This window comes from Dama dama, chromosome 12 (assembly GCF_033118175.1).
Source record: "Dama dama isolate Ldn47 chromosome 12, ASM3311817v1, whole genome shotgun sequence".
Classification (NCBI taxonomy): domain Eukaryota; kingdom Metazoa; phylum Chordata; class Mammalia; order Artiodactyla; family Cervidae; genus Dama; species Dama dama.
In genome coordinates, this window is record NC_083692.1 from 62165975 (window position 1) to 62188270 (window position 22296).

At 39.0% G+C, this 22296-nt stretch overlaps 1 protein-coding gene across 1 annotated transcript in view; it reads left to right on the forward strand.

Moving 5' to 3' along the window:
- MDGA2 (MAM domain containing glycosylphosphatidylinositol anchor 2) overlaps positions 1–22296 on the forward strand; it is an 884707-nt gene that overhangs the window by 836714 nt on the left and 25697 nt on the right. Inside the window, exons 13-14 of the mRNA XM_061158404.1 lie at positions 4092–4247; positions 4707–4865. Coding sequence (XP_061014387.1) covers positions 4092–4247; positions 4707–4865 — 315 coding nt within the window. The remainder of the gene's footprint in view (positions 1–4091; positions 4248–4706; positions 4866–22296) is intronic.

The following is a 22296-nucleotide window of genomic DNA, read 5'->3' on the forward strand; positions in this document are numbered from 1 at the left end:
TGTACAAGAGGTGACTAAAACCAACCCCAAGAAAAAGAAATGCAAGAAGGAAAGGTGGTTGTCTTGCCTTACAAATTATGAGACCTTAGAAATAGCTGAGAAAAGAAGAGAGGCAAAAGGCAAAGGACAAAGGGAAAGATGTACCCAGCTGAATGCAAAATGTCAGAGAATAGCAAGGAGAGATAAGAAAGCCTTCTTCAATGCAAATAGAGGAAAACAATGAAAAGGGAATGACTAGAGACCTCTTCAAGAAAATTGCAGCTATCAAGGGAACATTTACTGCAAGGATGGGCACAGTAAACGAAAGAAATGTTATGGGCCTAACAGAAGCAGAAGAAGCTGAAAAGAGATGGCAAGAATACACAGGAGAACTGTACAAAAAAGGTCGTAATGACCCAGATAACCACGATGGTGTGATCACTCACCTAGAGCCAGACATCCTGGAGGGTAAAGTCAAATGGGCCATAGGAAACAGTACGACAGACAAAGCTAATTAAAGTGTGGAATTTCAGCTGAACTGTTTAAAATCCTAAAAGATGATGTTGTAAAAGTGCTGCACTCAATATGCCAGCACATTTGGAAATTCAGCAGTAGCCACAGGACTGGAAAAGGTCAGTTTTCATTCAAATCCCTAAGAATGGCAATGCCAAAGAATGCTCAAACTACCATAAAATTGCACTCATTTCACTTGCTTGAAAAATAATGCTCAAAATCCTTCAAGCTAAGCTTCAACAGTACATGAACCGAGAACTTCCAGATGTACAAGCTGGATTTAGAAAAGGCAGAGGAACCAGAGATCAAATTATCAACATCTGCTGGATCACAGAATAAAGCAAGGGAATTTCAGAAAACCATCTACTTCTGTTTTATTTACTACACTAAAACCTTTGACTGTGTAGATCACAACAAACTGTGGAAAATTCTTAAAGAGGTAGAAATATCAAACCATTTTAATTGGCTCCTGAAAAACCTGTATGTAGGACAAGAAGCGACAGTTAGAACTGGACATGGAACAGCAGACTGGTTCAAAATTGGGAAAGGAGTACGTCAAGGCTGTGTATGGTCACATTGCTTATCTTAACGTATATGCAGAATATATCATGCGAAATGCAAGGCTGGATGACTCACAAGCTGGGACTGTGAGAGAGAAATATCAATAACCCCAGATATGCATATGGTACCACGTAATGGTGGAAAGCAAAGAGGAACTAAAGAACCTCTTGATGGGGTGAAAGATGAGAGTGAGAAAGTTAGCTTAAAACTCAACATTCAAAAAATGCAAATCATGGCATCCAGTCCCATTATTTCATGGCAAACAGATGGAGAAAAAGTGGAAGCAGTGAAAGATTTTATCTTCTTGGGCTCCAAAATCACTGTGGATGATGACTGCAGTCATGAAAATAAAAGGTGCTTGTTTCTTGAAGCTGAAGCTCCAGTACTTTGGCCACTGGATGGGAAGAAATGACTTATTGGAAAAGACCCTGATGCTTTGAAAGATTGAAGGCAGAAGGAAAAAGGGACAGCAGAGAATGAGATGGTTGGATGGCATCACCTACTCAATGGACATGAGTTTGAGCAAACTCTGAGAGATGGTGAAGGACAGGGAAGCCTGGAATGCTGCCGTTAATGGGGTCCCAAAGAACCAGACATGACTTAATGAATGAGCAACAGAAACAATACAAACATTAAGTATTTCTATTATAATTCTAAGTTATTTCTTAAAATGAAGAAAATGTTTCCAAATCTTTCTTATATATTATTTATAATTGATGTGTGACTTATGCATCATTGACTCTTAAACTACAATTTAGCAATATTTCTTCCAAAAAAGATCATTTTGATAATAAAAATTTTTAAATGGTTTGAATTTATGTTGGCTTACATATGAAATTCTAGTTTATTTGAAATTCTTTTTAATAGAATAAAAGGATTTCAAGAATATATTTAAATATATATTACATTTAATATGATAATAATTGTGATATGAGACCTCATATATTGGCAATAAAGCAAGTTACTCTTAAATGTCCTTTTGCATTTTATTGACTTACATTGTCTTTAAATCAACTTATTTATCCTAAATATCCACTTCCAAAATATTTTATAGAGTAAGTTTATGAAATTTTGTCACAGTCTTGTTCTTCATTAGACTCAAAAAACTTATGTCTTAAATTCAATTGAGGAAGTCTTTCTATTCAGAGGTATCTTTTTAAAAAAAATCTTTTGTTTGAAATTTTTAACTAAAAGCAAATATCGTTTGTTGTCAAGAGAACCATATTGTCCTCCAGGTTCATCCATGTTATTGCAAATGGCAGGATAATCATTTTCAAGGCTAAATGATATCCTATTGCATGTATCTGTCATAACTTCTTTACTCATTCATCCATTAATGGAAACTTGGGTTAGGACTTTATAGTCCATGGGGTTGCAGAGAGTCGGACATGACTGAATGACTTTCAAATAATATTATTTTTCAAATAATATTTGACTTTCAAATAATATTATTTTGCAAATAATACTGCAGTGGACATGGAGAGCACGTATCTCTGAGGTACTCATTTCATTTTCTTTGGATGTATGTTCTTATGAGATATTACTGGATAATATGGTGGTTCTGTCTTTAGATTTTTTTTAAGGAAACTTCATACTGTTTTTCATAATAGCTGCACCAATTTATATTCCATCCAGTAGTATACAAGTTTTTTGTGGTTCCATAAGAGTTTTAGGAACTTTTTTTTTTTTTTTCTATTTCGGTTAAAAAAAAAAATGCCACAGATATTTTCAGAGAGGATGCATTGACTCTAAAGATCACCTTGGGTAGTAAAGATATTTTAACTGTACTAATTCTTCCAATACAAGAATATAAGATGTCTTTCCATTTATTTGTGTCCTCTTTAATTTCTGTCATCAATGTTTTGTAGTTTTCAATGTATAAGTCTTTTATATATTTGGCTAAGTTTAATCTCAAGTATTTTATTCTTTTTGAGGCTAATGAAAATGAGATAATTTTGTTAATTCACTTTTCTGAAAATTCATTGTTAGTGTATAGAGACACAGATTAATTCAGAAGCATAGTTCCGACTTCAAGGGCTCCACTCCCAAGAATATCTCATAAATTAACCTATTTCAGGGGGAAAATATGGAGTCTTTATTATTTAGATGTCTATAACTTTATGAACTGAAGTGTATCTGTACTCAGTTTTAACTTCATTATTTACTAGCTTAAATTTGCCAAAATTTTCTTTTCTGTGAACCTCATGAGTTAGTATTTCTGTATTTTCATAGAGTTCTGAAAGTTTGAATGAAATAATGTAGGCTTTCTTTATTTTTTCAATTAAGAATATTATTTACTCCTGTGTTTCAAGCAGGGCCCATTCCAGTAAGAAAACCCTTTAATACCTAGAAACATTACTACCATTCTCTGAACTTGTTGTTTGGTCTGAGCTCAGCATGTGGCCGGCATCCAAGAAATCCCAGTCCTTCCACAGGTTCTTCATAAAGTCTTTTCATTACTTTATTTCTAGTGAATTTTAAGCACCTGGCAAATCCACATTCAAATAAAGTATGAAAGATAACTACTTTTTAAAAATAATTTGCCGTTATCTTTCCTTAAGTAAGCCTCCATTTGTGCAAATGAGTATGTGTGACAGTGTCACACATTTCACATGGTGTGAAATATTGTAGGCTCAAGGTAGACAGTTTAAAGTGCCATAAGGTAGTTTAATTAAGACCTTTTTCTAATTGTTCTGGTTGGATTGTACCTATACTTGAAGAAGGAAAGTTGGGAAATTCTTCAGCCATAATTCAAGCAGGCAGCACATTCTTTTAATTTCAATTATTTGGATACTTCAGAGGAAAATGGTTTGGATTTAAATTGTTAAATAAGAGGTTGATTTACATATCAAGATTATTTTTCATTTCCATTAAAATTGAAGTAGCTTTAGGTTTAGTTGTCATATTGCACATTATTTTGACTATGTTGCCATTATTGCAACCTTGCATTATTATTACTGTATATTTTAAATTTTTCTTAGAAGACTATTGCAGTGTTTGCATTACTTTAACTTATTGTAATTAAAATTTGCCAACAGGAGAATTTCACTGTGGATTTGAAGATGGTAACATTTGTTTGTTTACCCAAGATGATACAGACAATTTTGACTGGACAAAACAAAGTACTGCAACAAGAAATACAAAATATACTCCAAACACTGGACCTAATGCTGATCGTAGTGGCTCCAAAGAAGGTATGAGGGTATGAAATGTTGTGTTCATATCAATCATACACCAGCCTTGGACTTTAGAAATGCTATTATGCTAAATATGAAATGCAAGAGAATGTTTAGCTGTAGATTTAAAGATTTTGGAATAAAACATGAAATTTTTATTTATCATATCAAGTATTCAGTTATTTCCAAAGCTTGTAATCTTTCATTTTCACTGAGAACTTACTGACCTATATAAAGAGACTAGGAATTTTTTTGACAACTCAAGTCTTAAATTCCAGTTTTGCCTCATTTTTATACATTGAAAAAAATTTTTTAATTATGTATATTATTTATTTTTATATTATATATATTTTATAAGATACAGACTCTCCTATCAATTTTACTATTAATATATATGAAAATTATAACCTCAGTGATTTTAAATTTCATGTCACCTACTAATTATTTCCCTGCACATTTTATTTTGTCTTTTTAAAGGTTTTTATATGTACATTGAGACATCTCGACCCAGATTAGAAGGAGAAAAGGCTCGACTTCTCAGCCCTGTTTTCAGCATAGCTCCCAAAAACCCTTATGGACCCACGAACACTGCGTACTGTTTCAGTTTCTTTTATCACATGTACGGACAGCATATAGGTGAGATGGCAAAAATTACTGCTCCTTCTAAAGTAAATCATAACTTGGAACAAAAAGGTTCACAAACACACAGGATGAAGTTAATTTTAGTCAAAGAATATCATCATTACATTTTTAATGACTTAACTGCACACTGACAATAAGATGCTAAGAATGTTCCCCCATCATGTTCTAATTTCCCAAATTTAGATTAGAATTTGAAATTTGGGAGCATTACCTACCTCCTCCGGAATCATAATTTAGGCCGACCTAAATTAGGTTAAGTTCTTCATGAGATCTTCTTGGGACTCAATACCAGCATAGTTTACACTGTTTCTTTCCAAAGAAATGTGCTTGAATAATGACTCAATGTATATTAATGACCGTGAGAAAAAGTATTGCCATATTTGGAAGACCAGTGCTTTTAGCAGTATCTACACATAGCTTCTTGTTTATAAAGTATGCCTAAATACCTAGTAGGATTTAAAAATATCCTTGATCCTGAGAAACATACAAAGATGAAGACACACTTCCTACCCTTAGAGATCCTAAGTAACGGAAGCTAAGATGAGTAACCACACAATCATGCTAGGCAGAATACCACATAACCTCAAGAAAGAACCTAATAAACTTATTAAGAGTAGGGAGGTAGGGGACAGAAGGAGTTCATACAGATCTACAATTCTTTATGTGTAATTATAAAATCAAAACAACTGAACACAAACTGTTTTAAATTTAATTATTTGGCAACCACTTTCTAGCCTGATCTGCATATGCTAGCATATATGGCTTGAACTGATATAAACCCATGTATAGTCTTTATTTATCCAAATTAATATGAACATATGTACTATTTTCAGCAAAAATATTATTGTGTTTAATTGTGGGATTCTGTTTTAGTTCTTAAGAACTAAAGAACTAAACTTTAAGAACTAAAACAGAATACATATTATATAAGACATACACTCTTAACTATAAAATAAGATAAAATTCTGAATGGTGAAGCCTATTTAGCTCTACAGAGCTTGGCACAGGGCTGTAGATCTTTATTTATTTGGAGGATAAGACAGTGCTTTGGGACAAGGAGAAACGTTTCTCTATGAAAGAAGGGTACATTTTCAATAGACAGAGATAAGCATAGGGAAGATTGTTATTATTGTTGTTCAGTCTCTTGGTCATGTCCAACTCTTTGCGACCCCATGGAGAGCAGCGCACCAGACTTCTCTGTCCTTCACCATCTCCCAGAGCTTGCTGAAACTCATGTCCATCGGGTTGGTGATGCCATCAACCATCTCTTACTGTGTCATCCCCTTCTCTTCCTGCCTTCAATCTTTCCCAGCATCAGGGGCTTTTCTAATGAGTTGACTCTTTGCATGAGGTTGCCAAAGTATTGGAGTTCAGCTTCAGCATCAGTCCTTCCAATGAATATTCAGAGCTGATTTCCTTTAGGATTGCTTGTTTGATCTCCTTGCAGTCCAAGGGACTTTCAATAGTCTTCTCCAACACCACAATTCAAAAGCATCAATTTTTTGGCACTCAGGTTTCTTTATGGTCCAACTTTCTCATTCATACTTGACTACTGGAAAAACCATCACTTTGACTCTAAGGACCTTTGTTGGCAAAGTGATGTCTCTGCTTTTTAACATGCTGTCTAGTTTTGTCATATAGCTTTTCTTCCAAGAAGCAAGTGTCTTTTGATTCCATGGCTGCAATCTACCATCTGCAGTGATTTTGGAGCCCAAGAAGATAAAGTCTGTCACTGTTTCCGTTGTTTCCCCATCTATTTGCCAGTAAGTGATTAGACCAGATGCTATGATCATCACTTTTTAAATATTGAGTTTTAAGCCAGCTTTTTCACTCTCCTCTTTCACCTTCATCAAGAGGCTCTTTAGTTCCTCTTTGCTTCCTGCAATTAGGGTGGTGTCATCTGCATATTTGAGGTTATTGATATTTCTCCCAGCAATCTTGATTCCAGCTTGTGTTTCATCCCACCTAGCATTTTGCATGATATAATCTGCATATAAATTAAATAAGCAGGAGGACAATATGCAGTCATTATGTATTCCTTTTCCAATTTGGAACCAGTCTGTTGTTCCATGTCCGATTTTAACTGTTGCTTCTTGATCTGCATACAGGTTTCTCAGAAGGCAAGTAAGGTGGTCTGGTATTCCCACCTTTTTAGAATTTTCCACAGTTTGCTGTGATCCACACAGTCAAAGGCTTTGGCACAGTCAATAAAGCAGAAATAGATGGTTTTCTCGAATTATCTTGCTTTATTCTGTGATCCAACAGATATTGACAATTTCATCTCCCATTCCTCTGCCTTCTCTAAATCCAGCTTGAACATCTGGAAGTTCTTGATTCATGTACCTAGCTTGGGGAATTTTGAACATTACTTTGCTAGTTAGTGAAATGAATGCAACTGTGTGGTAGTTTGAACATTCTTTGGCATTGCCTTTCTTTGGGATTGGAATGAAAACTGATCTTTTCCAGTCCTGTGGCGACTGCTTTTTCCAAATTTGCTGGCATATTGAGTGCAGCACTTTCACAGCATCATCTTTTAGGATTTGAAGTAGCTCCACTGGAATTCTATCACCTCCACTAGCTTTGTTCATACTGATGCTTTCTAAGGCCCACTTGACTTTGTAGAGAAGATTAGGGTCTGGTAATGAAAAAACAAAATGTAGGATGTGAGAATAACATTAATTGTCAATATAAATTTAACAAATCTAAAAATGTAAATTTGTTTTTGTTCTTTAGTCGCTAGGTCGTGGTCAACTCTTTGAGACACTATGGACTGTAGCCCTCCAGGTTCCTCTCTCCTTGAGATTTCCCAGGCAATAATACTGGAGTGGGTTGCCATTTCCTTCTTCAGGGGATCTTCCCAACCCAGGGATGGAACCTGTGTCTCCTGCATTTCAGGTGGATATTTTATCACTGAGCCACCAAGGAAGCCCCTAAAAATAAAAATATTTTCCTATAAATTAATAAATTAGTGCACATATTACCAGCTATTGTACTTATTTAAGTGAAGTAGATGGGGAAACAGTAGAAGCAGTGTCAGACTTTATTTTTTGGGGCTCCAAAATCACTGCAGATGGTGATTGAAGCTGTGAAATTAAAAGACACTTACTCCTTGGAAGGAAAGTTATGACCAACCTAGATAGCATATTAAAAAGCAGAGACATTACTTTGCCAACAAAGGTCTGTCTAGTCAAAGCTATGGTTTTTCCAGTGGTCATGTATGGATGTGAGAGTTGGACTGTGAAGAAAGCTGAGCGCTGAAGAATTGATGCTTTTGAAGTGTGGTGTTGGAGAAGACTCTTGAGAGTCCCTTGGACTGCATGGAGATCCAACCAGTCCATCCTAAAGGAGATCAGTCCTGGGTGTTCATTGGAAGGACTGATGCTGAGGCTGAAACTCCAGTACTTTGGCCACCTCATGTGAAGAGTTGACTCATTGGAAAAGACCCTGATGCTGGGAGGGATTGGGGGCAGGAGGAGAAGCGGACGACAGAGGATGAGATGGCTGGATGGCATCACCAACTCGATGGACATGAGTTTGAGTAAACTCCGGGAGTTGGTGATGGACAGGGAGGCCTGGCGTGCTGCGATTCATGGGGTCACAAAGAGTTGGACACGACTGAGCGACTGAACTGAACTGAACTGAATCCTTTTAATAAGTTTATAAAGATGAGCATCATTATCCATCTTTTACAGTTAAGAAAGTTTAACCTTTGTGAATTTGTGTGAATTGCAAGTAATTGTTTATGCTGGTTTCAAATTCATAGCCAAAATTATTAACCAGTATTCTTTACAATGGAGTGCTGCTGCTGCTAAGTCGCTTCAGTCATGTCTGACTCTGTGCAACCCCACAGACGGCAGCCCACCAGGCTCCCCCATCCCTGGGAGTAGTCGGTGACAAACTCGAAAAGGGAAATTCTTGTGCAGTGAAAAAAAAAATGCCCTCAACATGAAGTCAGGAAATCTGTGTGGGAATTTGGTTGTAGCACTCAGTCTTTGTAAGAATTTAAGAAGTCACTTAAAATATCTGGATCTAGGTCTCCTCATCTTTAAAATACAAATAGTGATTCCTATTTCAGAAATGTGTAGTTTCAGAGCTCCCCTGGCCGTCCAGTCGTTAAGACTGTGCCTTTCAAATGCGGTTGGTATATGTTCCATCCTTGGTCAGGGAATTAATAATCCCACATATCTAGCAGCCAGAAAAGCAGAACATAAACAACAGAAGCAATGTTTTAACAAGTTCAATAAAGACTTTAAAAAATGATCTACATCAAAAATATCTTTAAAAAATTAAGTATCAATTAAAAAAAACTGTTGTAATTCAAGTTAAATAAAATAATGTACATGAAACCTTCTCTCAGATGGTAGACACGCATAATGATAGGTTACTTTGAATTTCAAAGAGGAGCAATATTAGCAATCATAAAGTAATAGCTAATATTTATGAAATACTCATAATGAACCAGGATACTATTCCTAACATGTGATAGATTATTTCTCTTAATTTTTACAGTAGACATTTAGACTCATTAGAAATGTTATCCTGTTTTATAGATAATGAAATTAAAATACCAAGAACATTAGTTACCATGCCAATCATATCATAACTGATAAGTCTGCTTTTGCACTCAGTCATGTCCAACTCTTTGCACCCTATGGACTGTAGCCCACCAGATTCCTCTGTCCATGGGATTCTTTGGGCAGAAATACTGGAGTGGGTTGTCCTAGCCTCCTCTAGGGGATCTTCTCGACTCAGGAATTGAAACCATGTGTAGTGAAGCCATACTAATCTAGGAAGCTGGACACGTAGTCTGCCTGCTTCACCTGCAAGGAGACTGTTGGAATATCCTGAAAGCTTAGCTGTTTTGTAGCCAGGGAAAACTTACTACAGAGTTTGTACAGACAACAAGTATAGTGACATCTATGATTTGGGGAAATAAATCTCCTAAGCATAGGTAAAATTTTTGAGAAACAGAATACTGACTGGAAAAGCAATTAAAAAGCAATGAGAATAGTCATGGGTTCACTGTGGCCTAAACTATGAAAGAGAATAAATCTCAACACAATTGCCAGACTACATTATTTATTGTGAGGTTTCTGTTTTATTACTAGTATAGGATTAGCTTAACTCTAATTCTTTTCTTTAATCAGGTATGATTTCACATACTCTATTTTGACTATATTTCATGGACTGTTTTTTTTTCTTTTCTCCAGTATACCTTGAAACAGGCATATTTTAAAATGGTTTTCAAAAAATAATTTCAAGATACATATTTTGAATTACTTTAATCGAGCAAGCTATGCATTTACCTTATTTGTGAGGCTGGCTTCCTTCGATTCGCTCTAAAATGTTTTGCATATTTATGCTGAGTTTCAAGATAATTTCAATATACTTTTAATTTCACCTTTGTTATTCTTACGCACTTTATTGTCAATGAATGGCAATTTGTTCTGCTAGTTTTGTTCTGATTATTTCAAAGAAAGGCAGTTCTCCATTTTTTCCATGTTCTCAAAAATCTACTATGTTGATACCTGTGCCATGTCTCTGCTTCCTCGGAGGGCTAACATTTGCAGGTATTAGGTATATCACTTGGGTCCCCACTCAGCAGGAACAATCAAGCTGCTAAAATCTAGGCAGAAATACCTGTCGCAGACATTGACTAATGAGTCAATGACAGTTAGGTGAGTTACCTCATTAGAGAGATACTGCCTGTATCTAAAAGCTTCCCTCTTTGCAAATATTATTCTAAGACATCCATTCATCTGTTAACTTGAGCAGGGGATGGGCATTTATCATCACTGGTTTTACAAACTATAGTCTCAGTTTTATCCATTCTTTTGGAAAAAAAGATGCAAAATGATTTGTCCTGGATTTCTAACTGCTTACTTGCGGTTATTACTTCTTGAGTAACCATGAGTAATCCTTGCTCTTTTGACTGGCACTAATGGACAATATATCATTGAAAAGAGTCACACTTTTTAAAATAATACAAAAATGGATGATCAGTTAGTTATTCATTATTTATTAAAGTTTCCTCTTTGAAATAAAGTCAAATATGTTATATTACTTATCTATTATTGCTGCCTGATAAGTTTCTCCCATGTTTCATGACTTAAAACAACAAAGATTGATGATCTCACATCTCCTGTGGGTCAGGAGTATAGGTATGGCTTAGCTGAGTGCTTGTAGCTCTGGGTCTCTCATGAGGTTGCAGACAAGCAATCAGGTAGGACTGCAGCCTAAGTCAAAGACTTCACTTGGGGATGGTACACTCCTAAGCTCACCCATTAGGATTTTGGCAGGTCTCACTCCCTCACAGGTGTAAGACTAAGGATATTGATTTCTTGCTGTCTATTGGCCAGAGGCCTTTCTCAGTTTTTCACCATATGGACATCTCTCTAAGACTGTCTCATAGCAGCAGGCTTCCTTCAAAGCAAGTGATCCATGAGAGAGAGTAAATGCACACCTAATGTTTGTTATAACCTAGTCGCTGGTGTGACATCCCATAGCTTCTGTCTTTTTCTATTTATTATTACTGAGTTGATCATCCCAGTTCACATTCGGGGGAGGAAATGACACACAAATGTTAATCCTAGGAGGTTGAAATCACTGGTTGACATCTTAGAGGCTGTCTGCCACACTGGTACAGTTTCTTGTTAAGTTTTCATCAAAATTGCTTTGAGAAAAAAAATCAATGAGAGCTATAATGTGTCAACTTTAAAGTAACTGTTGATTCATAAGTACATGGCACAATATCTGACTACTGGCAATAATATAAGATTATTTCAGCAGTCCTATGACCACAAGTAAGCATTTTGATTCTTGATTAATCAGCTAAATTTCTAACTTTATTGCAAAGAAATTGAACCTAATATGAGTTCACTGGATACAACAAAAACTTATTAAAAATCAGTAAAATATATACTTCATTTATTTCTAGAAATAAGAATGTGAAATATAAACATCAAACCATGCCAGGAAATTAAATATAAAAATAAAAAAGATACTTACATTGAACTTGATAACAATGGTTCTATACAGTTGTGTCGCTAGAAAGCTACTTTTACTATGGAACAAATAGGAAGTAAGGAAAAGGAGTTCCTTAATGAAATTCTCATGAATATTCTCAAGAATATTCATGAATATTCTCATGAATCCTGAGATGGAGGAAGAAGTGATACAGTGAGTGAGGTGGGATTGTACAAGGTGGAATTGTACAAGGTAGGATTGTAAATAAGAGGAAAAGAAGTTAATAGAAAGGATAGGTTTAGAGATGCACAAATCAGTGTTAAGCAAGTTTCTTGAAGAGATGAGAATTTAAAAACCTAGTGAGGGATTAGTCTTTAAAAAGATACGCATGTCTCTTCCACTGAGTTGGGATGAAAACAAATAAAACTAGCTTCTGATTCATTCTTTGTTGCAAAAACAACAAATAGATGCAAAATTTGTCTTCCTAACAATCTCTGTTTTTGCATTTTAAAGAGTAAGCCATTTTAAAAAAGTGATAAATGACTACTGGAAAAACCATAGCTTTGACTAGACGGACCTTTGTTGACAAAGTAATGTCTCTGCTTTTCAATTCACTGTCTAGTTTTATCATAGCTTTTCTTCCAAGAAACAAGCATATTTTAATGTCATGGCTGCAGTCACCATCTGCAGTGATTTTAGAGTCCCCCAAAATAAAAGTGTCTCACTGTTTCGATTGTTTTCCCATCTATCTGCCATGAAGTGATGGGACCAGATGCCATTATCTTAGTTTTCTGAATGCTGAGGTTTAAGCCAACTTTTTCGCTCTCCTCTTTCACTTACAACAAAAGGCTCTTTAGTTCTTCTATGCTCTCTGCCACAAGGGTGGTGTCATCTCCAATTCTCAGGTTATTGATATTTCTTCCGGCAATCTTGATTCCAGCTTGTGCTTCATCCAGCCTGGCATTTTGCATGATGTATTCTGCATATAAGTTAAATAAGCAGGGTGACAATATACAGCCTTGACGTACTCCTTTCCCAATTTGGAACCAGTCTGTTGTTCCATGTCCAGTTCTAACTATTGCTTCTTGATCTGCATACAGATTTCTCAGGAGGCAGGTCAGGTGGTCTGGTATTCCCATCTCTTTCAGAATTTTCCACAGTTTATTGTGATCCACACTCTCAAAGGCCTTGGTGTAGTCAATAAAGCAGAAAGAGATGTTTTTCTGGAACTCTCTTGCTTTTTCTATGATCCAGTGGATGTTGCAATTTGAGTTCTGGTTCCTCTGCCTTTTCTAAAACCACCTTGAACATCTGGAAGTTCACAGTTCACATACTGTTGAAGCCTGGCTTGGAGAATTTTGAGCATTAGTTTGCTAGTATGTGAGATGAGTGCAATTGTGTGGTAGTTTGAGCATTCTTTGGCATTGCCTTTCTTTGGGATTGGTATGAAAACTGACCTTTTCCAGTCCTGTGGCCACTGCTGAGTTTTCCAAATTTGCTGGCATATTGAGTGCAGCACTTCACAGCATCATCTTTCAGGATTTGAAATTGCTCCACTGGAATTCCATCAGCTCCACTAGCTTTGTTTGTAGTGATGCTTCCGAAGGCCCACTTGACTTCTTATTCCAGGATGTCTGGCTCTAGGTGAGTGATGACACCATTGTGATTATCTGGGTCATGAAGATCTTTTTTGTATAGTTCTTTTGTGTATTCTTGCCACCTCTTCTTAATATCTTCTGCTTCTGTTAGGTCCATACCATTTCTGTCGTTTATTGAGCCCATCTTTGCATGAAATGTTCCCTTGGTATCACTAATCTTCTTGAAGAGATCTCTAGTCTGTCCCATTCTATTGTTTTCCTCTTTTTTTGCATTTATCACTGAGGAAGACTCTTATCTCTCCTTGGTGTTCTTTGGAACTCTGGATTCAAATGAGTATATCTTTCCTTTTCTCCTTTGCCTTTAGCTTCTCTTCTTTCTCAGCTATTTGTAAGGCCTAGTCAGACAGCCATTTTGCCTTTTTGCATTTATTTTTCTTGGGGATGGTCAAGGTATAGTAGAGGGATGTTTAAATGAAATTAACAAAGTGACTGAGAAAGTCTGATGTTTCAAATATATATCTCATTTTCAGTGTAATTAATGAACTGTATTATTTCACCAATTGAATTAATGGTAAGCAAATAAGTTGAAAGCTTTTGTTTCTCATCCAGTATACTTTTTGAAACTAGCTTAACTGAAAATATAAATTTATTGTGATGAATATTTGTATCCTTAGTAATGCTGAAAGCTCAGCTTCTCTGTACACCAGTGCATAATGAATCTCAGAGACAAGAGTTTTGGGTGAAGTAGAAAATGATAGGCTTCCCTGGCAGCTCAGTAAATGGTAAAAAAAAAAAAAAATCCCTGCAATTGAGGAGATCCAAGGAACTTCCTGGGTGGGGATGATCCCCTGGAAAAGGAAATGGCAACCCACTCCAGTATTCTTGCCTGGAGAATTCAATGGACAGAGGAGTTTTGTGGGTTATAGTCCATGGAGTCACAAAGATTTGGACAGGACTGAGCAACTAAACACTCACTTATTCATAAAATGACAGCTTTATTGCTTTGCCAGGCAAAGGGTGCCACAGTAAGCTAATGCCCTCAAAACTGTGTGTCCCAACTTGGGGAAGATATTGAGAAGTTTTATAGTAATTATTTGAAGAAGGCATGATCATGATCTTTGATGGCCTCTACCTGCAGCAGCTTAAAGTGGGGATTCAGTTCTCCAGCCAGAGATCGAGGCCAGGTTGTATAGTGAAAGAACCGAATCCTAGTCATCAGACCAGTGGTCAGTTACAAGACCCTGACCCTTGGCTTTGGAGAAAAGAATTCCCACAAAGACAGAAAAAGACAGAAAGTAGTGAAGCAAGTAAAGTATTAGGAGGAAAAGAATACAGTACATGTGTGGATAGACACACAGCCAGACTTAGAGAATCCCTGAGTCACACCCTCATGGTGGTTTGAATTCTTTTATGGACTATTCCTTCCTTTTTTTTTTTTTTTTTTTTTTTGCCCAGTCTTTTTGATTTGCCTGGTTCAGAGTTCATATTTGGTGTATCTCAGGATCCACTCGTGTGTACACGCATTGTTTAGCCAAGATGGATCCTACTGAAGAGGCCTATGGGTAGCCTGGCATCAGTAGCTTCTTTTCCCTTTTGACCTCCAAGGAGTCTTTCTGTGCTTCTATATTTAGGGAAGTCTCCTGATTTCAAGAATGACAAACATGTGGTCTGAGAAGGACCTAGCCTCCTTTCTCATTTGTACTGAGTTCTTGTCTTGGAGTTTTGGTTCACATCCTGTAGATAGGGGAAATAGGTATAGGAAAGCTGGCTTCTCAGGTGACTCTGTGTAAAGAATCTGCCTGGAGATGCAGGAGACATAGGTTTGATCTCTAGATCAGGAAGATCCCTTGGAGAAGGAAATGGCAACACACTCCGGTATTCTTGCCTGAAGAATCCCATGGACAGATGAGCCTGGTGGGCTCCAGGCCATGGGGCTCACAAAGAGTCAGACAAGACTTAGGGACTGAACAACGACAAAACAACACAACCTGGGACTGTCATCTGGAGAGGGCTGCTCTCTGTTGCCATATGCTTGTAGAGCCTTCTGAATCGGGCCTTGGTTTGTAACATATTTAAGATGAGCCAGGGTTTCTGGGTCAGTTAGCCTGTCCAGAGTAAGGAATGATCTTCTATTCCTTATATCATTTCACAATGACTCAATTTAGTGGATGTTTTAGGAGCTGCCCTGACCTTTAAGAGGGCTATTGGCAGCAGGTGATAGCACGACTCTGACATTTCCAGACAGAATTTGCCCAAGGTTTTCTTTAGAGTATGATTAGTCTGTTCATCTTTTCTTGAGGACTGAGGTCTCTAGGACAAATGGAGGTGGTGAATTTAATTCCTAAAGTCTGCTAAAGCTGTTGTGTGACCTTTGCTACAAAAGAAGGTCCATTGTCACTCTGAAGGTGGCAGGGCAACTGAAATCTAGAAATAATTTCCTTTAGGAATGCTTTGGCCACTTGAGTCACCTTCTCTGTTCCAGTAGGGAAGGCCTCTATTCGTCCAGTAGAAATGTCTTTCAAGACTAGTAAGTATGTGAAGCCCTGGAAGGAGGGCATCTGAGTGGAGTCTATTATCAGTTCTCTCCTGGGTAAGTCCCTCATTACAGCTAACAAGCGGAGGAGGCTTGACATTGCCTCCTGGATTATGGGTGATGCACAGGGCACAGGCTTAAGTGACTCTAATTGTCTCTAGGAACTCTTTCCCTGTAAAAAGTAGGAAAACAATCATAAACATTGCATCTCTCCCCAGAGGGAGAGAATTCTATAGCCCTTTAATAATTTTCCATTGGTCAGAGAGATTTATGAGCAACTTCTGATCTATGTGCCACCAGCCATCCATTCCCTCATTCCCCCCTCTGCCTATTTCCCAGTTTTCTTTGGAGGTCAAGTACCTGAGTATAATGTAAGTGATGGGACTAGAGCCATTTTGGCTATGGGCATCAGGGCTGCTTCCTTTGCTTCCCCATCTGCCCTGCAGTTTCCTTGGGAACTTGGAGAATTTCCCCTTTGGTGCCTGTGGCAGTGGATGACTAGTATCTGTTTCAGTTTTTGGATTCTTTCTGTGAGATGTAAGATCTCAGTCACATATTTTATAAGGATGTTTCTTGCATTTAGAAGTCCTCTCTCTTTCCAGAGAGCTATGTAGGTACGTAAAACAAGGAAGGCATATTTTGAGTCTGTGTATGTATCCTTCCCCCAAGATTAAGGCTTGGATTAGATCTATCAGTTCAGCCTTTTGGGCCAAGGTGATTGGTGGCAAAGGTTTTGCTTCTGTGACACTATGGGTGCTCATGATAGCATACCCTGCCCTCCTGAATCCATCTCTGACAAAACTACTGCCATCAGTAAACTGTTGGTTTTCTACGGCCTGGACTTAGGTCAGACCTACAGGCAGAGGCCTGGTCAAAGGTTTTGAGGCAAGAATATGTTAGCTCTGAGCTTTTGGCAGGCATTAAGGTAGCTGGGTTAAGAGTGTGTCAGATTTTGAGGGTTAGCTCTGGGAAGTCAAGGAGCAAAGCCTAGTACTTGATAAGGTAGCCTCCAGTTAGCCCATGGTGGCTTTTTATCACTAAGACCCCTTGCACTTGATGAGGGGTCTGGACTTTCAGCAGCTGTTCAACGGTAAGCTTATTACCTACTTCCACCAATAAATTTGTAGCTGCTACCACCTGGAAGCAGGCAGGCCCTAGGGCCAGGGAGTCTATCTAGTTGCTTGGAAAAGTATCCTATAGGCTGAGGAGCTTCCCCTGGATTCTGTATAAGGATCCCCAAAACTGTCGTTTGCTTTTCAGTGACTTACAAGGTGAATGCCTTTCTCAAATTGGGGAGACCCAAAACAGGGACTCTGTTGAGAGCTTGCTTGATATCATTAAAAGCCTATTCCTGTTCCCTGTTTCAAAGTAATAGTTCTGTATCTGGGCCGTTAGTGGCTTCATACAGGAGCTTAGCCATTAGCCTAAATCCTGGAATCCAAATTCTATAAAATCCGGCCATGCTCCAAAAGGTACAGAGATATTTCTTTGTCTTTGGAGCAGCTTAGGCCTAATATAGCTTGTTGTCACTTTGGAGATAACTGTCTATTATGGGGTTTAAAATACATCCCAGATATTTAACTTGTTGCTTTGAGATGTGTGCCTCTTTCTGAGAGACTCTGTAACCCTGGGACCCAAGGAAATTAAGGTTTTCGATGGTATTTTGATCTGAAGACTCCATGGAGAGACTAGATATTAATATATCTTCTGTGTACTGTACAAGAACACCTCTTTTTAGGTTTATTTCCCTTAGTTCCTTTCCTAGGGACTGGGTGAACGAGTGTGGGCTCTCCCTAACACCCTGAGGCAATACTGTCCAGGTGTATTGTTGCATTTGGCCTGAGTCAGTATTAGTCCACTTGAGGACAAATGATGTTGTGATGAGGAATGAACTGGGATACAAAAGGAGGCATTCTTTTTTTTTTTTTTTTTTCATTTATTTTTATTAGTTGGAGTCTAATTACTTCACAACATTGCAGTGGGTTTTGTCATACATTGACATGAATCAGCCATGGAGTTACATGTATTCCCCATCCTGATCCCCCCTCCCACCTCCCTCTCCACCCGATTCCTCTGGGTCTTCCCGGTGCACCAGGCCCGAGCACTTGTCTCATGCATCCCACCTGGGCTGGTGATCTGTTTCACTATAGATAATATACATGCTGTTCTCTCGAAACATCCCACCCTCACCTTCTCCCACAGAGTCCAAAAGTCTGTTCTGTACTTCTGTGTCTCTTTTTCTGTTTTGCATATAGGGTTATCATTACCATCTTTCTAAATTCCGTATATATGTGTTAGTATGCTGTAATGTTCTTTATCTTTCTGGCTTACTTCACTCTGTATAATGGGCTCCAATTTCATCCATCTCATTAGAACTGATTCAAATGAATTCTTTTTAATGGCTGAGTAATAGTCCATGGTGTATATGTACCACAGCTTCCTTATCCATTCGTCTGCTGATGGGCATCTAGGTTGCTTCCATGTCCTGGCTATTATAAACAGCAATCCCACTTCTGGGCATACACACTGAGGAAACCAGATCTGAAAGAAACACATGCACCCCAATGTTCACCGCAGCACTGTTTATAAAAGGAGGCATTCTTGAGATCGAGTACAATAAACTATTTAACATTCTCAGGGATTTGGGCTAACATGCTATAAGGATTGTCCATAAGGGAAGGTATAGGGACTACTGTGTTTTTAACTGCTCTAAGGTCTGATACTATTCTATAGACATCATTTGGCTCCACAACTGAAATAGGAGCATTGTATGGAGACTGGCAGGGCACCAAGAGGCCTTAAGAATTTATCTACAAAGTGTTGTAAACCCTTCTTTGCTTTCGACTTTTTAGGATATTGTCTCTTGTTAGGATAGGCAGTTTCTGCGTGCATGCTCAGTTCCTGTCTTGGCTGACTCTGCGACCCCATGGACTGTAGCCCTCCAGACTCCTCTGTCCATGAGATTCTCCAGGCAAGAGTACTGAGTGGGTTGCCATTTCCTTCTCCAGGGGATCTTCCCAACCCAGGGATTGAACCTGGGTCTCCTGCAACTCCTGCATTGGCAGGAGGCTTCTTTACCACTGAGCCACCTGAGAAGCCCTGGTCTGGCTTAGTCAGAGTCAAAATAAGAGGCTGCTTGTGGCCTCCTAACCCGAGTATGGCCCCAAACCCAGAAAGTCCCTCCTAAGGAGAGGGTAGGACACTGAGGCACAACTAGAAAGGCATGCGAAATCAACTGTTGCTAAAATTGGCAAGTGAGAGGTCCAGTGAAATAATGAGTGCAAGACTTTCCATTGACACCAGTCACAGTGCAGCTTTTAGAGGAGAGAGACTCAGTGTGAAAAATTAACACAGAGTGAGTAGCTCCTGTATCAATTAGGAAATTGATTTTCTTGGCTGCCATGTCAAGGACTCCCTGGGGCTCTTCCATCAAAATAGACATCTGGTTGGGAGGAGCCACCAGAATCCCCTGGCCACCTCAGTCATTCAGCATGGCCATCTCCAGAGTGGGCGCCCCACTTCTCCTTCCAGACAGAGGACAAACAGGTCTCCAATGACCTGTTTGTTTTGCAGGCTGGGCATGGCCCAGGGGACTCTTTCTGGCAATCTCAGGCCCAGGTGCCAGTTGACGTGCATTTGTAGTAACAACATTCCGCCTTGTTGGTCTTACCTCTGGATGGATGGGTGGACTTTATTGGCCCCCTTGGGTTGTCCTGAGGTTGCAAGGCCTGGCTGACAGCAACGGTTATCAGTTGTGCATGAACGCTGGCCTGTCTTTTCTCTTGTTGGGTTCTCTGTTTCTCCTGATCTTGGTCTCCATTATTAAATACCCTAAAGGCCACATCTAAAAGCTGGGGCATGGGTGTTTGTGGGCCAAATTGTAGCTTTGGGAGTTTCCACCCAATATGAGTGGTGAACTGGCTAATAAAATGCTGTCCCAGTAGAGAATGACCTTTGGAAATGGGGGGATCTACGTGCAATATATTGGTATATTATCTAAATGCCTCCACAAGCCACCCGTGAAAGAGGGCTGGATTTTTCCCCCCTTGGGTCACTCCTTTAACCTTTTCATAGTTAACTCACTTTCTAATATGCTTTCTCATGCCTTCTAATATACAGTGGATCATGTGCTTCTTGGCTTCTGTTCCCTCCCAAGAATTATGATTCCAAAAGTGTTCTTGATTCAGGACTACATCTCCACTCATAGCATAATGTTCAGATTGGACTCTGGCAAGCTGATCAGCATGCCCCTAGCTGCTGTCCAGATTCTGTTTTCTCAGGGGTACAGCAAGTAGACAGAGCTACTTGAACATCTTCCAAGTTAAATCATAGACCAGAGTGAGGGCATGAAACCCTTCACTAAACTTACTAAGGTCTTCAAAAGTTGACCCAGTTTCTGTTTGTATTGAGCTAAGTCAGTTAAAGTGAAGGTCACGTGTACTCTAATTGTCTCTTTGCCATTTGCCACTTCCTTAAGAGGGCATAATTCCCCTGATCCTGGGTGATAGGAAGCTCAACTGTAAATTACCCCAGCAGGACTAGCTTCTGTTTCTTGGGGTAACAGATGGTATAGAAGGACATAGGGAGGTAGAGTTTGGGATTGGTTGGAGGGACTGGGAGAAGTAGATAGCTCCAGAGATGAAGGGATACTGTCAGGAACAGGAAGAGCTAGGTTTCCTGACTGGAGAGATGGAGGAGCTTAGAAAGAGATCATCTAAAATGTCGGGAGAGTCTTCTGGTTTTCCAGGTTTTAAATTACAAGAGCTGTGTAGGGCAGTATTTTGGTAAGGACCATGAAGTCTTGAACATAGGGAATCTCACTCCACTTTACCATCCTGCAGCAGTAAAGATCCAATTGCAGAATGGTTTTATAATTTAGAGACTCATTTTCAGGCCATTTTTCTCCATTCCTCAATGTGTACAAAGGCCAAGCACTGCTACAGTACAATTTAAATTCCTCCTTTTTTAACTCTTTGATCTAAGAATTTCCAGTTCTTAAGGATACACTCCAGAGATGTTTCTTCTGGCTTGGAGAGGGATCCTCCCATGTTGAGTAACTTGCAACCAAGAATAAGAGATTGCTCCTAGAGTGAAATACAGTGTCCTGGAAACACTTATCAGGAGGTTTTAACCTGAAGGGGTTCAGAGCATTCCCTAAATTCCCTTTGATTCCAGTGAGGTTTCAAGCATCCTCTCCTCTCCCATTGATTTCTGACAATGTATCTGGCTCCCGTGATACCCTGTGCAGGTCACCCAACCCAGAACCACCAGAGAAGGGCTTTTGAATGAGAGTGGACCAGTTGCCAGGACTTGGAGTGATCCCTTGTCTGTAGAGTTTACGTCCTATGATTATTCTTCCTATTTTGGAGTTTATTCCTTTTGCCTGAGCAACTATGAAGTTTATAATTTGGGCTTCTGGGTAGTGGCCAGCCCGATAGGCTGTTGCACATATGTGGTCAGGGAGGTCTCCTGACTTTGAGAATGAGAAATATGTGGGCTGGGCAGGACTCAGCCTCCTCCCTTGACTGTCCTGCTGTTCTCATCTTGGAGTTTCAATCAATAGGGAATGAATCTCTTATCGCTTTACCCTGATGGGACTCATCTACCTCCTACTTCAGTTTGAATTCCTTCTATGGGGCATTTTTTCTGGTTTTGATTTACCTGAACCATATTTGGTTATATCTCAGGACCTTCACAGGTGTGCACTTGTATCTCTTAACCAAGATGGATTGTACTGCAGAGACCTATCGGTAGACTAACATCAGTTAACATTTCTTCCCTTTTGACCTCCAAGGAGACCTTCTGTTTATGTGTAATTGAGGAGGTCTCCTGACTTTGAAAATGAGAAATATGTGGTTGTGCAGGGCCCAGTCTCCTTTCTTAGTTTCCCTGCTATTCTCATATTCGACTTTGGGTCTATAGGAAATAAATTTCCTATCACCTTACCCTGAGGGTGGAGAGCATCTACCTCCTGCCTCAGTTAGTCCATGGGCATTCTTCTGAGGAGGAGGGGGCAGCAGTGGATGGGATGGTTAGATAGCATCATCGACTCAAAGAACGTGAGTTTGAGCAAACTCCAGGAGATAGTGAAGAACAGAGGAGCCTGGCATGCTGCAGTCCATAGGGTTACAGAGTCAGACATAGCTTAGTGGCTGAACAACAACAACGTTCTTCTGATGGCGATGGCTTTGTGGTGAGGTAAGTAGGAGTCAGTATCATCAACCTTTAGATCTAACTGATCTGGGGTCTACATTCTTGTAATTGTTCTTTTCTCTTACCTGGAAGGGTTTCAATATCTGGAAAATAGCTCAAAGATATCTTTGTGTGT